Source organism: Blennius ocellaris, assembly GCF_963422515.1.
Source record: "Blennius ocellaris genome assembly, chromosome: 20".
Lineage (NCBI taxonomy): Eukaryota > Metazoa > Chordata > Actinopteri > Blenniiformes > Blenniidae > Blennius > Blennius ocellaris.
In genome coordinates, this window is record NC_137669.1 from 21,085,608 (window position 1) to 21,100,329 (window position 14,722).

The 14,722-nt window shown below is 41.9% G+C and overlaps 2 protein-coding genes across 2 annotated transcripts; both read right to left on the reverse strand.

Annotated features, from left to right (window-relative positions):
* Nucleotides 1–637: 637 nt before the first annotated feature.
* fabp10b (fatty acid binding protein 10b, liver basic) lies at nucleotides 638–1,868 on the reverse strand. The gene is made up of 4 exons (XM_080515715.1): nucleotides 1,791–1,868; nucleotides 1,536–1,711; nucleotides 1,249–1,338; nucleotides 638–748 (listed from the first exon to the last, which is right to left on the reverse strand). The coding sequence occupies exons 1-4, from the start codon at nucleotides 1,855–1,857 to the stop codon at nucleotides 698–700; spliced, it is 384 nt and encodes a 127-aa protein (XP_080371841.1). The 5' UTR covers nucleotides 1,858–1,868; the 3' UTR covers nucleotides 638–697.
* Nucleotides 1,869–2,377: 509 nt separating this feature from the next.
* On the reverse strand, nucleotides 2,378–14,299 carry slc9a1b (solute carrier family 9 member A1b). The gene is made up of 12 exons (XM_080515477.1): nucleotides 13,232–14,299; nucleotides 9,111–9,595; nucleotides 7,821–8,071; nucleotides 7,127–7,344; nucleotides 6,040–6,236; nucleotides 5,718–5,807; nucleotides 5,548–5,618; nucleotides 5,173–5,337; nucleotides 4,662–4,776; nucleotides 4,456–4,554; nucleotides 4,288–4,360; nucleotides 2,378–3,751 (listed from the first exon to the last, which is right to left on the reverse strand). Exons 1-12 carry the CDS (start codon nucleotides 13,530–13,532, stop codon nucleotides 3,501–3,503), a joined length of 2,316 nt encoding a protein of 771 aa, XP_080371603.1. The 5' UTR covers nucleotides 13,533–14,299; the 3' UTR covers nucleotides 2,378–3,500.
* Between the last annotated feature and the right edge of the window lie 423 nt (nucleotides 14,300–14,722).

A 14,722-nucleotide genomic window follows, 5' to 3' on the forward strand; every position in this document is an offset into this window, starting at 1 on the left:
TTTACAGCTATGTTTTGAGTGTGTGTGCAGGAGTCTGTTTCTGTGTTTGCATTGTTAGAGTGCATCCTGCCCTCACCCATGGCTCACTGGGATCGGTTCCAGCATCCTGCAACCCGAAAAAGGATAAATAGAATATTTATATAGAGGATTTCTGAATAGAAGATGGATGGATGAATAAATATACGTCAAAAACATTAAACACTTTAGGAAAAAATCTGAAATCTTGGCGTATTATTTTAAACAGTCATGGTAGATTTCTATTTTCTTTTTCTTTAAAAAACATCAGGGATTTCTGATGCAACAACAAAGATCTTTGTTGTTGTTGTTATCTTTAGTCTCAGTAAATCCATTTTGATGTTTGATGGATGTAGGATAAATGTTACAGTCTGCATGCATAAATTCTTAATGCTCTTTACAGCATTTATTCTCTGTTCCATGCCAGCAGTGGATGGAAGTAAAGCTGAGGTCTCCTGACCAGATCTGCAGACTGAAATGCTGTAACATTGTGTATTGATTAACTATATTCCTGCATAAATAACAATACTGGAAGAAACGCCACAGAAACACCAATTATCAGTAAATAAATCAAGCACATTCATTTTTAAAATGCATTTATTTATTTATTTTAAATGTTGTATGATAGTGTTATTTCTTGTATGGTTCCTTGCTTCCGGATGAAGAGGTGTGAGATTGATTATCAGACTCGTTTACTTTTACTGATGAACGTCACAGAGCCACAAGTGATGGTCTGGAAAAAAGACAAAGAGCGAAACATGACTCACAAACAAACAACAGTCACATTCTGTTCAGGTCAGAATTAACTCATTTTGACACTTGAGAGCAGTTAAAATACCCTAATTGTAATGATTTTCATCAATAGAATTTAAAAAAGGTTTTTTTAAGTGACCAAAAATACAAAATACGTTGTTTTGTTCAGGTGCTGCCAATGTTTTGTGCTCCGTTCTGGTTCAAATCTGACAATCTGCTTCGTGTTTAGATTTCCTAAAAACAGATGTTATATGATAACAGATATTATTCTGCAGAAACAAGTGATATGAAACCTAAAAACACACACTGACCTGACTTTCTAAAACATGATGTCAGACTGTTAATCAATCTATGTTGGGTTTCTACTCTGGTGAAATTTCTGTCCTGTATCTGAATTGACACGCGATGAAAACAAGACATATGAACAGTATTTTGATTGTTGTTTTTTTTTTTATCCCCGAGCCATTTAAAGCCACAGACCTCAATCATTTCCTCTCCTTGTATCTCCCGGACACAGGTGAACTTCTCCGTCACTGAAATCAGCTTCCCACCTTCCTCTCTGACGGTGCACTGTGCAAAAAGAAACAACATTTCTCAACCGAGAGATTAAATTATTTCTCCAAGAATTGAATACATTTTTTAAAATAAAGGAAAACAATTGATATCTGCCAGAGAGCCATCTTACACACAAACAAACCCCGTCGTTTATATTGATATCTTTGATATTAAATGCCCATATTGGATCTTTCTGTCTGCAGTCCAGTTACCTTGAACTTCCTGCCACCGGGGATGGTGATTTCGGTCTCCTTTCCCAGGGTGAACGACTGGGTCTGAGAGCAGGCGGCAGACTTCATTATGAAGGTGAAATCATCTCCTTTCTGCTCAATCACCATCACAGGTCTTTCCTCACTTTGACGCATTTTGAGAATCATTTCAGGGGCACCTTAAAGGTGAATTCAAAAAAAAAAAATAGTTACACGCACACATATGCACATCGACGCTCTCTTTTATGACATTCTTACCCATTGCTTTGAGAAAGTCCTCCAGGTTTTCCTGAGAATGAACTTTCCAGGTGCCAGAGAAGTCCATGTCTGCTGGTCGTGGTGGTTTGTTGGATGTGAGCTCACCTCTTGACGCCTCACACTGCTGGTCGTTATGACGGGGACGTTCAAACTCCCTGTTATTCTCTGTTTGTCCTGGAAAGACGCTCAGACAACTCCCAGCAGACACACATGTAAAAGTCTGTGACGTCCAGGCCAAAAAACCCCAAACAAAACACTATTAAAGGCTGTTTTGTGCCTTTAAGTGCGTTATTTCATGATTATGTGATACTTCATTTGGAGTTTTGTTGTTCTTTTTTTCCACCCAATGAATTTCTGCTCATGTAAATCTCATGATGTGTTTCTTAATATACCTTCTTTGCTCAGGGTCAGAGCCCACCAGGCCTGTTAAGTACTCCGTCCATTTATAGTTGTAAAATATTTAAAAAGGTACAACCCGTTTACATGCATTATTTTGGTCATCCCGTCAACAAGCCCTGTCACGAGTTCAAGACAAATGCTTACAACTTTGACACATTCTTTATTTTGCAAAATATAAAAATAGACACGATAAGCCAAACATTTTAAGGCAAACATGTGCAGGCAGTAAAAGATTAGGCAGTCAAGTGCTGTGAAGTGCAGACATAAAGACACTAGAATCTCTCCATTAGTCATCTCGGCATGCTCAGTTAGCACGAATGCATTTGAGATAAAGCTTTTTGTTGTCTTTTTTAAATCTCCATAATACTGACATATAACAACTTGGTTACTTTGAAAAAGTAAAAAAAACAAAACAAACAACTGAAGCGTGAATACATTAGTCCCATTATGAAGCGTCTGTTTCAGTCCCTGAGAACAAAAAAAACCAAATGATAAATCATGCAGGTTTAAACACAGTGACAAGCTTATTCACAGAAGTCGGTCAAACAATGTCTGCCTTGTCTTCTTCTTTCCCAAACAGTTTTAATAACAGATTTTATTATTATTATTTTTCTAAAGAGATTACATTGGCTGATAGCTTTCCTTCACTTAACTAATAATAGGCGACATGCCCCGTCGGGGGTGTTGTAAACATGACAGGAATAATTCTTTACCTTTTCCATTCATATTTAAATAACTTAGTTAGTTCTGTTTTTTAAATATACTGTCAATCTAAAGCCAACATGTTGCTTTGGGTCACTGATACCAATATAATCCTCATTACAAAGGTCTCTCTGAAACAAAGCATCTGGATACCATGAAATTACGAAAGAAAACTTCTCAGCAATACTTTACATTTTGGTAGCGACGGCATCGGGAAGACTGTTTTTACACGACACACCGCCAGGTTTTGGTTTGTGACTTTGCGTTTCACGACGTAATCTCACTAAGTGTTGATCTTGAATGTCAGCGATGTGGGTTCAAGTCCCGTCTTTGTGCTCAGGGGCAGACTCCGCCCATACGTTGATATACAAAACACCTTTTAGGCTGTCAAAGAAGCCAGATATTATGAGTAAACATTCCATTGTGCAGGCTTTGGTAATACTGAATGGCACATGATAATACAAATGTATGAAACTTGTGAAAACTGTTAAAAGAAAAAAAACAAACAACTCGCATTATCACACGTAACAGACACAACATTTTAAATGACAAACATTAAGCTCTGCTCAGGTTTCAAGTACTATAAATGTGCTCGGTCCCGGTGGGACTTCATCCGCTGCGCTCCTCCTCCTCGCTGTTCGGGCCGGGGTCGCTAAGGAAACGCATCATCCTCAGCTGCTCCTCCTCCTCCTGGTCGTCCGGCTCGGCGACCCTCGGCGCCGAGTCGCTCTCTAGTCGCACCGAGTCGCTCTGGTTGGGCCTCGGAGGCGACGGGATCAGCGGGCGGAGGGCAGCGGGGGGGCTGGGAGCTGTGGGACCCCGGGGGCTCTCGCTGTCATCGTAAGTGTAGACCTTGTGCTCTGGAGCCGAGAAGCAACACAGACTCATTCATTTATATATATATATATATATATATATCAACATAATTTTTTCCTCAAAGCTTTTTCATTGCCAACTTCGTCTCCCACCATGTGTTTTTTTTAAGGATATTAATATATGTTGATGTACATAATCAATAAAAAAAAGATGGTTTCCAACCTAATTAGAGGCTTTTCATTTAAAATGTCAGGTGAGTCTTTCTATATAGTCTGAAATTTTTATGACTGTTAAGACTCTGAGTTTTGCACCAAAGCTTTTTAAAGCATGAAAATATGTCTCTCTTACACTCACAATAGGTTCATTTGTAAAGAAGCAATTAATCTCCGCTGAAGTTCTTTCTATATATATTATTTCCTTTTTGTTTTAAAAGGTGGTTTTCCTGCCCCCCCCCCCCCACCCCCCAAACACACACAAAGTTCCTCCACCCGCATAGCGAAGGCCTGTTAAAACCTCCACCAGACAGTCATTCTACACAAGACGGTTTTCTCGTTAAACCAACAGGACGGTCAACACACACCTGTTTGAAACCCCACTTTCCTGACGGGCGGCGTCTCCTGGCGGTTGGCGGGCACTGTGACGTAGTGACTCATCTGTCGGTGAGACACAAGCAGACAAGTTGTCTCGAGCATCAGAGCTTTAAAAACATGTGGCTTCCTGTTTTGGTCGGCCTGCTGCCGAAACCCACCCTCCTCTCCATCTCCACCCGCTGCTTCCTGAAGCGGACCTCGCTCACGTCGTCCTCGAACGGGTCGACCATCAGGTCGTGTCGGCTGTACGAGCGCAGCTGAGGGGAGAAAACCACAGTCAGACCGGACGCCCCCCCCCCCCCCCCCCCGACAGGTTTCGGCAAAGCTGAAAACGCTCGCCGACCACAGACGCCACTCCGCTCACCCTCTGCCGCGTGTTCTGCAGGTTTGCTCGCAGCATCTTCCTGATCTCCTCTTCACGGCCCTTTGAGATGCTCGGTATCACACGGCGTCGCACCGGCTCTTTGGGCTGAATGTTTCTGTTGGGAAAAGCACCGAAATCACTCCACGCGGGAAAAGCAGAATCGTAACTCAAGCACAAGAGGATTAAATCTCGGTTCCACAGTTTGTAGGATTGTGACGCGTCAGGAGGCACAAAGCAATAAGCCATCCATTCATCCCTCCATCTTTTATATGGCTTTAACCGATTCAGGCTCACTGGATTCATATTCATAGGTATTTCAGAGCAAACAGGCAGATTTTTCTACCTTATTCTTCATTTCCAAATCAACTAAAGTGTGAAACTTCAAAACGTAACAACGGAACGCCACAAACTTATAAGGATTGCTGTAACTTTTTTTTTTTTTCAAACAAGAAGAAAGTGGAAGGTTTAACTAAAATGTCAAGTCAAGCTTTCAGAGCGGCGCGGCACTCACTGCATGGAGACGAGCGACTGCAGCTTGGCGGAGCTCCCGCTCTCCACCAGCATCATGGCCTGTTTCATCTCCATCTTGTTGTAGAAGGAGATGAGCTGCGGCTCGGTGGAGCGCTCGCCGGCGATCAGCCACTTCTTCAGGTACGTCTTGTTGAAGCGATTCAGCCTGAATGGTCCAGAATGTTTGAGAGTGGTTTTTAATGACGTTACATGAAAGGATGGAATCCCAGATTACAGTGATCGGAGAAACTCCGACAGCGTTCGTGAAATTAGGTATTTACATTTTTCTGTGCTTTTGACTTTGAAGACCTTTAAGACACTTAAAATACTGAATCGTCAAAAGACAAAAGGAGGAAATGCGTCGTTAAAATCGTACTTGTCCTTCCAGTGATGATGTCCATAATGACCACAGATGTCTTCAATTCCAGTCAGCAGATGATCCAGAAACTAGGAGCAGGTAACGAGTTTCACAGGATAGAAGAACAGAAATGTTTTTTTTTTTAATTATAAGTCTCATACGGACCAGATAATATCTGCACTTCTCACCTGTGTGTGAATCTCCTCATTTATCGATCCTTTGCTCTCCTTCTTCTTCTTCACAGCGAGAAGCTCCACCAGAGGCTTGATGGTCATCCCCTGACAGCACAAACAGGAAAAAACACAAGATACAAAACGAGCCAGGACGAAAAGCAACTTCTTCTCTGTTATAAAACTAACAAAAAAGTTATTCACTTTTTTGTTAGTTTTATGACGTTTCTATTTGAATAGTTTTTATTTCAAACACAGGAAAGAAAACGTCAAAAACAAAAAGAAAGAAGAGAAACCTGCAACAAGTGAACAAAAAACGGACTTCAAACAAAGTCGTCACCTGCACAAACACGGTGAAGAAGATGACGGTGATGATGGCCGTCAGGAACATGGTTCTCATCTGATTGTCTTTCAGCAGGAAGCCCAGCGAGAAGGCGATTGCCCCTCGCAGGCCACCGTAGGCCACGATGAACTGGTCCTTCTTGGTTAATTTCACGATGCGGAACTTATTGATGACGTACGTCAGACCGATGACTCCTGAAACACACAACAAAATGTCTGAAATGTTAGAAATTCTATTAATGCTGCACGAGCACATTCAGTCAAAAATAACCAACAGATTCCCAAATGATGCCTTTTTATACTATTAATGTTTAATGACAATAATATACTCAATTTAAACTTTACATTAATTGAAAAATTAAACTCACTCGTCAATTTAGAGAATTCGCCAATTTCTCTGGTGATTCGTGTTTGTTTCACCACTAAACTAACATTTATATCATTTCATTACTGAACATCTGATAAATAGCTTGACAAACAGTTAACAAGCTAAATGTATGCTATAATTTATATTACATTAAAAGTGTTTGATGATAATAACAATAATAATAATAATAATAATAATAATAATAATAGAAAGATACTACTACAGCTAGCAAAAAAATATACTTAGTTTGAGAAAATTGAGCAATAATCACTGGCTAAAATATATGAATTATAATTTGGGATTGACTCATGAAATTATTAATTATGGCAGTTTTTAATTAAAATAAAAAAACTATATTATAGCACCAAAAAAATATGTCATCTTTAGCTTGCGAGAGTTAAACAACAAAGGTTAACATTAAACTGCAGCAACTACATCTAATTCAGTAGAATACGTGTTGTTTTTAATCATAAAAGTGAAAGATTTGAGTTTTGATGAAGCCAAATTAGAAAGCAAGAGTGAGCTGAAAGCTTTAAGGACTTTAAATGCTTGATGAAACTAAAATATCTAATAGACGACTAATTATAAAATGAGAAATAGAAATAAAATGAAAGTCAATTAAATCCTTCCATCTTGTGAACTGCTTCATCCTGTCGTCGATCCTAACTTCTTTTTAAAAAAAAATTAATTTTTCATGTGAATTGTTTGCGGTACCGACCCAACACTCTGGACACCAGGCAGAGGAACACGGTGAAGATGACGAAGGTCCAGTTCCAGACGTGCGGCCCGGCCACGGTGGAAACTCCCAGGAAGATGAAGATGAGCGTCTCGCTCACGCTGCTCCACATCTTCATGAAGTACTTGACGGTGGTGTACGACTTGTGGGAGATGTTGGCCTCGACGTACGGCCTCATAACCACGCCGCACGCGATCAACCTGGACAGGAAACAGAGTTAAAAACAAAACCACGTGAACCACCAAGAGGTGAGATTTTATCAACGTTACTTTAAAGTTTTGCATTTCGTTCATATAATCTGAACCGTTCAGGCTTAAACCATCAACCACCATTTGATTTAAATTGTGTTTATAAATGATCATTCTAAAGAGACAATGGCAGAATTCATGCTTGACTGTTATAAGTGCTTTTAGTTTTATATGATGATGTGTGATTTAGATTAAATTTGATTTTACTTGTTGCATTGAAAATAAAGATATTTTATTCCACCTGTCTGACAGCAGGGCCGAGAAATCGAGCAAAGCTTGGCAACATAAAATAAATACAATTAAAGATCACTTCTTTCACCAATATAAACATCTATTTAATCTACAAATGTATAATTGACAATGTTTTCCAAGTCCACATTTCTGAGCTGCCAGGAATCAACAGAAGCTTTTTTTTTTATACGACTCACGACATGATCCCGGACAGGTGGAAGACCTCGGCCGACAGGTACGCCATGTAGCTGTAGAGGAAGACGAACAGCGGCTCGATGACGCGGGTGTGCGAGGTGAAGCGGGAGGTGAAGGCTCCCAGGACGCCGTAGATGACGCCCACCAGGATGCCGCCCAACGAGACCACGAAGAAGCAGACCACGCCGAGGAGGGCGTCCGCCACCGTCACCGTGCCCTCGTGGGAAAACTCCTCGAACAGATGATACAGGACCTGAGGAGGGAAGCGGGAGTTCGCGCTTTAGACGTGTTGTCTGGTATATTAACTCCAATACAAAAAAAATAAAAAATTGTGCTCACAACTATCAGCCTGTTTGTCATAAAGAAATACCCCACAAGTAAGGAAATAAAGCTTAGCAGCCATTCGTGTTGCACAATACATCTCAAATTCATCATGATGACGATGCCAGTATACTTAAAAAACTGTAAAAGAATAGTTTTCACAACAGAATTTCAAAAATAATAGAAAAGTGTGAGGAAAGTCAAAATTATGCGATTGACTAATCAAATTATTTTAATCGACTGAAAGCTGTAATTATTTCATACCTGGTGGCCACAGGGCAAAAGGCAGAAAAACACACCACACATATAAAAAATAAATAAATAAAACTGCAGATGCAAAAACACAAACAAACGTCGTTTTGCAGAAGAACAAATCTCGGAGCTCAAGTTGAATTTATCTGAGGAAAAACAGACAAAAGCGCCACTCATGGTATATTTCATGACACGTGTATGGAAGTATATCTGTGCCATTAGAGTTTGAATTAGAATTTCCAACTCTGATTTTTTTTTTTAACCATCAAAATCAGACTTTCAAATTTCAAGCAAATATTTAAAAAAAAAGTTTTGTATTTATTTTTCTCAATTTTGAAATAAATTCTGTGTAAACATATTGAAAGTCTCCACTCCCGCCGGGCCCTGGTGAGTAAAAGAGCGCGCTGCAGTAGTCACTGTCTGTATTGCACTTGAATTTTTAGAAATCACATTTTTTTAGATGTTGGTAAAAAAAAAAACCAATTAAAAGCCCCAAAAAATTCAGTTAGAAATTCGAATTCAGACTCTGATGGCACAGACAAATCTCCCTACAAGTGCACATGTTTGTAAGCCTGCATGTATGTTCGATTAAATGAATGTAGCGGCATTACTTCTCTACATTTAAACCGTTTTAATTCGTGGTTAACCTGAACTCCCCGTCCCCGGGAGTGACGGGTCGCCCAAACCTGCAGCCATTAAAAAAAACGTGGATTCCTCACCACGGTGACGGCGTCGTTCAGCAGCGACTCCCCGAACACCAGGATGTGCAGCAGCTCGTTGATGTGGATCTCCTCGAACACGGCCAGGACGGCCACCGGGTCCACGGCCGAGATGATGGAGCCGAACAGCAGGCAGGACAGCAGGTCCACGCCGCCCAGCTGGGCCGCCTCGATCTGGCACACGCCGTACATCATCCCGCCGATGAAGAAGGCGTTCCACAGCGTGCCCACCACCGCGAACACCAGGATGGTGCCCAGGTTCTCCATGAAGGCGCGGATGGGCAGGAAGTAGCCGGCGTCCAGGATGATGGGGGGCAGCAGGTAGAGGAAGAAGAGCTTGGTGTCGAGGACGGGGGCCGTGGACTCCGACGAGTCGGGCGTCTTCTCGTCCAGGGCCTTGATGACGCCGCCCACCAGCAGGCCGACCACGATGAGCAGGCAGCTCTCTGGGACGATGTGCGACACTCTGGGGATGATGTGGAACCCTGCAGGGACGACGCGGACGAGCGGGGTTAGAGGCAAGGCGGGAACTTCAAACTCACGGTGGAACCAGTCAGTTAAACCAGCGTTTTTCAACCACGGTGCCGCGGCACACTGGTGTTTCCGCGAGATCTCGTCAGGTGTGCCGTGGGAAATTATCCAATTTCAAATTTTTTTCTAAAAAAACATTTGCTCTCATAGTTATTGTCAGCTGTGAGAGCACTGTGTTGCAGAGTAATCATGTATAAATACTCTTCGCCAATAGATGGCAGCACAGAACTTTGCCGGTGAAATCGAAACTGAAAGACGTCAGTCTGGTTAATCGGCTAAAAAGTTTTTGAAAAGGAAGGATTTGAACTCCGAACTGGACAAGTTCGTGTTTGTCTGTCTTCTATTCCTGTCAGGATCTCAGCTCTTCATCCATCAGGTCCAGGTTTCACACTGAGTGAGTCAAAATAAAAAAAGAAATTGGGAAATACTTTTTTTTCTGTATTTACTTGATTCCTGTTGATAAAATTTTGATGAGAAAGACTTTATATTGTTAATATAGGCTACAGAGTTTAAAATTTTCGGATTGGTGGTGTGGCTTGAGATTTTTCCAAAGAAAAAAGTGTGCCTTGGCTCAAAAAAGGTTGAAAAACACTGAGTTAAACAATAAGCAAACACCCGAATGTCTCATAATACGATAAATACCGTCATGTCTTGGACCTGCGCTTTGGAAATATGCTTCACTTTCAGTTATTGAACTTTTTGAAGTATAAAATGTAGAAAACGTACATAGTTTCCGGTTTTAAAATATCAAGACACTTTAAATTCCAAAGTATTTCAGAGCTCTTAGAAAAATGATAAATGTCATATTGGGTTTGATCTCATGAGAACATTTCTTCCTCGAGTCCAGAGTTTAGTTCAATTGTTTTCTCACATTCTCTCCGCCGGAGTACAACAACAACAAAAAAAAAAGAGAATGACTGTCAAACTCATGTACATGAAAACTAATTGCTCCAAAACCCAGTCGCTCACAGAGCCAATCACACGGAAATGAGAACATTTTCATCCAAACTCCCTGCAGGACATTAATATTTCATTAATCAATCTTTTATGTTGCTGCCGTTTGCGTCACAGCAGCAGTTTTTACGACCACGGCTTTAAAAACACTCCACTGTAATGCACTCAGTAAATATCAAACAGGTTGCTGTGGTGTTTGGATCGATCGACAAAAAAAAAAAAAAGAAAAAAAATGCAGGGGTAAAAGAAGAATTTCATGTGAACTCAGTGGAAATGAGACTAAAATGGCCTCATTGATTTGACTTTTAAAACAGGCGCCGCTGCAGAATCTGGCAGTTTCTGTCATCATTCCTGAACTCGACCTTGACATTTGACCTCTGGATCACGTGACCGAAGTCCAGAAGTAGTTTTTTTTTTATTTTCTCTCTCTCTCTGTGGCCTCGCGTGAAGCCGCCCTCGCCTCCTCCTCCCCGACTCTGCACACTGAGATCTTTGTTATCGAGCAGTGCATTAGGACAGGAAGCCGGGCCGGCCCTCCGAGACACCGGCTGGACACACAGATAAGAAGGTCAGAGACGCTCACAGCCAATGGGAAACTACGACAGAGGGACCCCAGCAGCCAACCGGGGGGCTCGGATTGACGCTCTGGCACACGGTGAGTCGTCAAAAACCCTGAACAGACGCTGCGGCCAAGTTCATTGTGACGGAGGCCTGAAGCTTCGCCGAGCCTCAAACACCCTGAATCCAGTTATTGTAAACATGAATCCAACACAACGTGATAAATATTCACAACTACGCCTCAACAAAATGGTAAAAAAAAAATTAATGCATGAAAATAAGAGTAAACACACGAAGCTTATCAAGCAGAGTGTGAATCGATAAATTCTGATTATTACAGTATTTAATTAATTATAGATACCTAAGCCCCTTAACCTACGGTACAATATCATAAATCCCTATTCAATACAACAGTTTTCATTAATGTTTACACTTTTTGACCTTCATTCTTACGTCTAATAACTTTATTGTTTTAACTGCTTTACATTCGTGTGTAAAACAGTGACGCTTTATTCACTTTGTCTGATAGTTGTGCTTTGAATTCTTTCTACAAACAAACCGAGTTGTAGGTTTGACAATGGTATTCAAAAGTAACTAATACTCTTGAGTAGTTTTCCAGAGGAGTACATTGTACTTTAATCCGAGTACGTACCTTTAACCACAATATGTTTATAACCCTGAATGTCGTCGAAGCATGGGAACAAATTTTCAAAGCAAAATAAGCAGGAAAGAAATCTTTGTTTTGTTTTTCAATGTCTTTTGAAATTTGATAATTAATGTAACATGATTATGTTTAAAAATAAAAGCTTCAAATTAAGCTAAATGGCCTTTTTTCCAGTTAAAAAAAAGTGTTTTAATGTTGTGTGTGGTCGTATGATTAATGTTTTTCAGGAATCCAAACAATCAGACCCATAAGAATTAACTAAATATTAATAAGAGCTCAGCTTTCTTACACAGCGTCGCTCCAGAGCTTCACAACCTGCAGGTTTGCAGGAACATTTTATATATATAAGCTGAATTTAAATATTCCTAATATGACAACCGAGTTTATGAGGATCAGTTAATGAAAAAAAAAACCAGTACAAACTATAGTTATTCTCACACAAACAATAATTAATCCAAGTGGTAGAACACAGCATCTGAGAGCAGCTGTATAAAACATGAAAGACACTGCAAGAGATAAATTACAATAAACCCTCAAAGTGTCATCCATGTAGTTAGTCTGAATATGAACTCCAACAGCCCGTCAACATTTGCAGTCAACAGATGCTCCTTCCTCCAGGCCGAAAATAGCCAAGGCCGTCTGTGGAAACTCTATTAGCCGATAAATATTCAGGGAATATTGTCCCTGTGAAGCTCTCAGGTTTCTCCCTGACGACGCGGCAGCTGCATCTTCCAGGAGGAATAATCTCCAGATTAACTGCTCAGGGAAAACACAATAAATACAATTTTACATGAAAGGTCACGGAGGAAAAACTGTCATATGGAAAGTGCATGACGTCATCCCAGTAATTATGGCTGATGAGGGGCAGCAAAACACTCTGAAGAGCCACATTTAAACAATATGAAATATGAAAAAGAAGGATGTCCTGTGGGTTTAGAAGGTATGTTGTATGTCTACACTGTCTGGAGAGGCAACAACTTTGAAAACACAACTTGTTTTTTTTTTTTTTGGGGGGGGGGGGGGTGAAAAAAAAACACATGCAAAGAGTGAGAAAGTTGCAAACAGCACGATAGAGTTTTGTCATAGATTCACTGTGAAGCCAGATTAGAGGACAAGGTACCAAACCAGCACGAGATGCTGCAGGAGGAACACATTAACGTCATTTATGCGTCATCAAAAGAGTTGTCACGTTCACCCGAGCATCAGATTGGGGGGATGAAACCATGAACCTGATGACTGGAGGACAGCCCACGCGACCCACGCCTCACATCCATGCGGTTAAGTTTGACATCCCAGTGTAACTTTTAAAAAACAATCTCCACAGAGCCGTGGAGTGAGAGGACCGGAGGACCGGGGGACCGGGGGGGGGGGGGGGGGGTCCGGGGGCTCTTCTTGTCATCTTGTTGACACTCACCAAGTTTCATGAGCAGCGCCAGGAGGATCCACATCGAGATCTCAAAGGGCTTCCTGACGTGGTCGAAGTTGAAGGAGAGCACCGGGAAAGCCTTCTTGTGCCCCGCGGACTCGTTGCCGTGGAGACGCGGCTCCTCCTGCGCACCGGACCGAGCTGGGTTTTCCCACGACCCGTCGATCCCCGCAGCAGCGTCGTCACGACCCGCGGCGGGAGACACGGACCCGACGAGGACCAGCAGCAGCAGCAGCAGCTGGGCGCAGACGGAGGCGGAGAGCCTCGGCGAGGGACGGAGCGCAGCCATCGGTCGGGAGGCTCTGGGGGCGCCGCGAGGCTCTACGCCCGAGGAAGGTGACGAGGAGGAGAGGAGGGGAAGCGGCGCGCGGCACAGCGCGCACTTTTACGCACGGACTCTCCGGGCGCGAGGCAATTACGCATCGCTGGTCGACAGACGGGGGCTTCCGCTGCAAAGACCAACAAACAAACACACGGTGACGCGTCACGTGGGAGAATCTAGGTTCACGGAGACGTCACGCTGCTGTGACGGCTTGACTTCTGCAGTCTGATTTTAAACGTGACTCCGTGACTCCCGTCTAACACGCACACACACACACACAAAGTCTCTCTGGCGTTAACAGGCCGTCTGCGTTACAGTGACCCCTACTGGAGGGGAGGAGCGAATTACAGCAGGCACTGACAACAGTAAATCTTTTGTTCTATATTTTGTAAATAACTCCATCCATCCCAACTTTTCTTCTATACCGCGTGTCTACGTGCCCTGGAGCAAGGCAGCTGAACCACATATTTAATATATATATATTTGTCCGATTTGGACATATTACACTTGATCAAGTGGTTTACTCTTCCATCTGTTCCGGTTGACGCTTGAGACTGATTTATTAATGTTATATAGGAAAGAACAAAACCCAGAATGCCTCTCAATTTTACACTGAACTTAATAACATAGTTACACACTTCAAAAACCAATCCAGTAAATTCTAGGTGTGTGAAAACTCCCCAAAAGTACAGTAACATAGTATTTGCACACCTATTGATGTGAAAGAATGTGGCACGTCATTCATTCATTCTCTCCCGGTGTCTCATTCATGCAGCAGAGCTTCACAGTAAAAATCTGTCCCCCTGTGGGAGTTTCATTCACATGAATTGCTCCATACAGAGTGTGCAGTGGCCCGACAGCGTGATTTTCCCACACTGATAAAACCTGAGAACCAGAGTCCGCTTTAAAAACATCCCTCTGCACACAGACACTGGAAACGTCATAATATTTATTTCAAGAACATTCTCGACTTGCACATCTTTGTCAAAACAAGGCTAATATTTCAATTGGACATTTTACATTCACAGACATGTCCTGGAGTGACTTTAAACAAGAAGTACATTTTATGAAATAAAGCTTATCTTCTAGATGCTTCTAGATAAAGTGTCACAGAGAGGCTGCTACGTGGGGATTGATGATTTAAAAAAAGAAAATCC

Excerpts from the sequence above, each read along its gene's own strand:
- fabp10b (XM_080515715.1), bottom strand. The coding sequence starts at position 1,857 with ATGGACTTCTCTGGCACCTGGAAAGTTCATTCTCAGGAAAACCTGGAG. Across the intron at positions 1,712-1,790 it reads GGACTTTCTCAAAGCAATGG|GTGCCCCTGAAATGATTCTC; the intron begins GTAAGAATGTCA and ends TTCACCTTTAAG. Across the intron at positions 1,339-1,535 it reads CCGGTGGCAGGAAGTTCAAG|TGCACCGTCAGAGAGGAAGG; the intron begins GTAACTGGACTG and ends CTTTTTGCACAG.
- slc9a1b (XM_080515477.1), bottom strand. The coding sequence starts at position 13,532 with ATGGCTGCGCTCCGTCCCTCGCCGAGGCTCTCCGCCTCCGTCTGCGCC. Across the intron at positions 5,619-5,717 it reads ATGAGGAGATTCACACACAG|TTTCTGGATCATCTGCTGAC; the intron begins GTGAGAAGTGCA and ends ACCTGCTCCTAG. Across the intron at positions 4,361-4,455 it reads GGGTGGAGATGGAGAGGAGG|ATGAGTCACTACGTCACAGT; the intron begins GTGGGTTTCGGC and ends TCTCACCGACAG.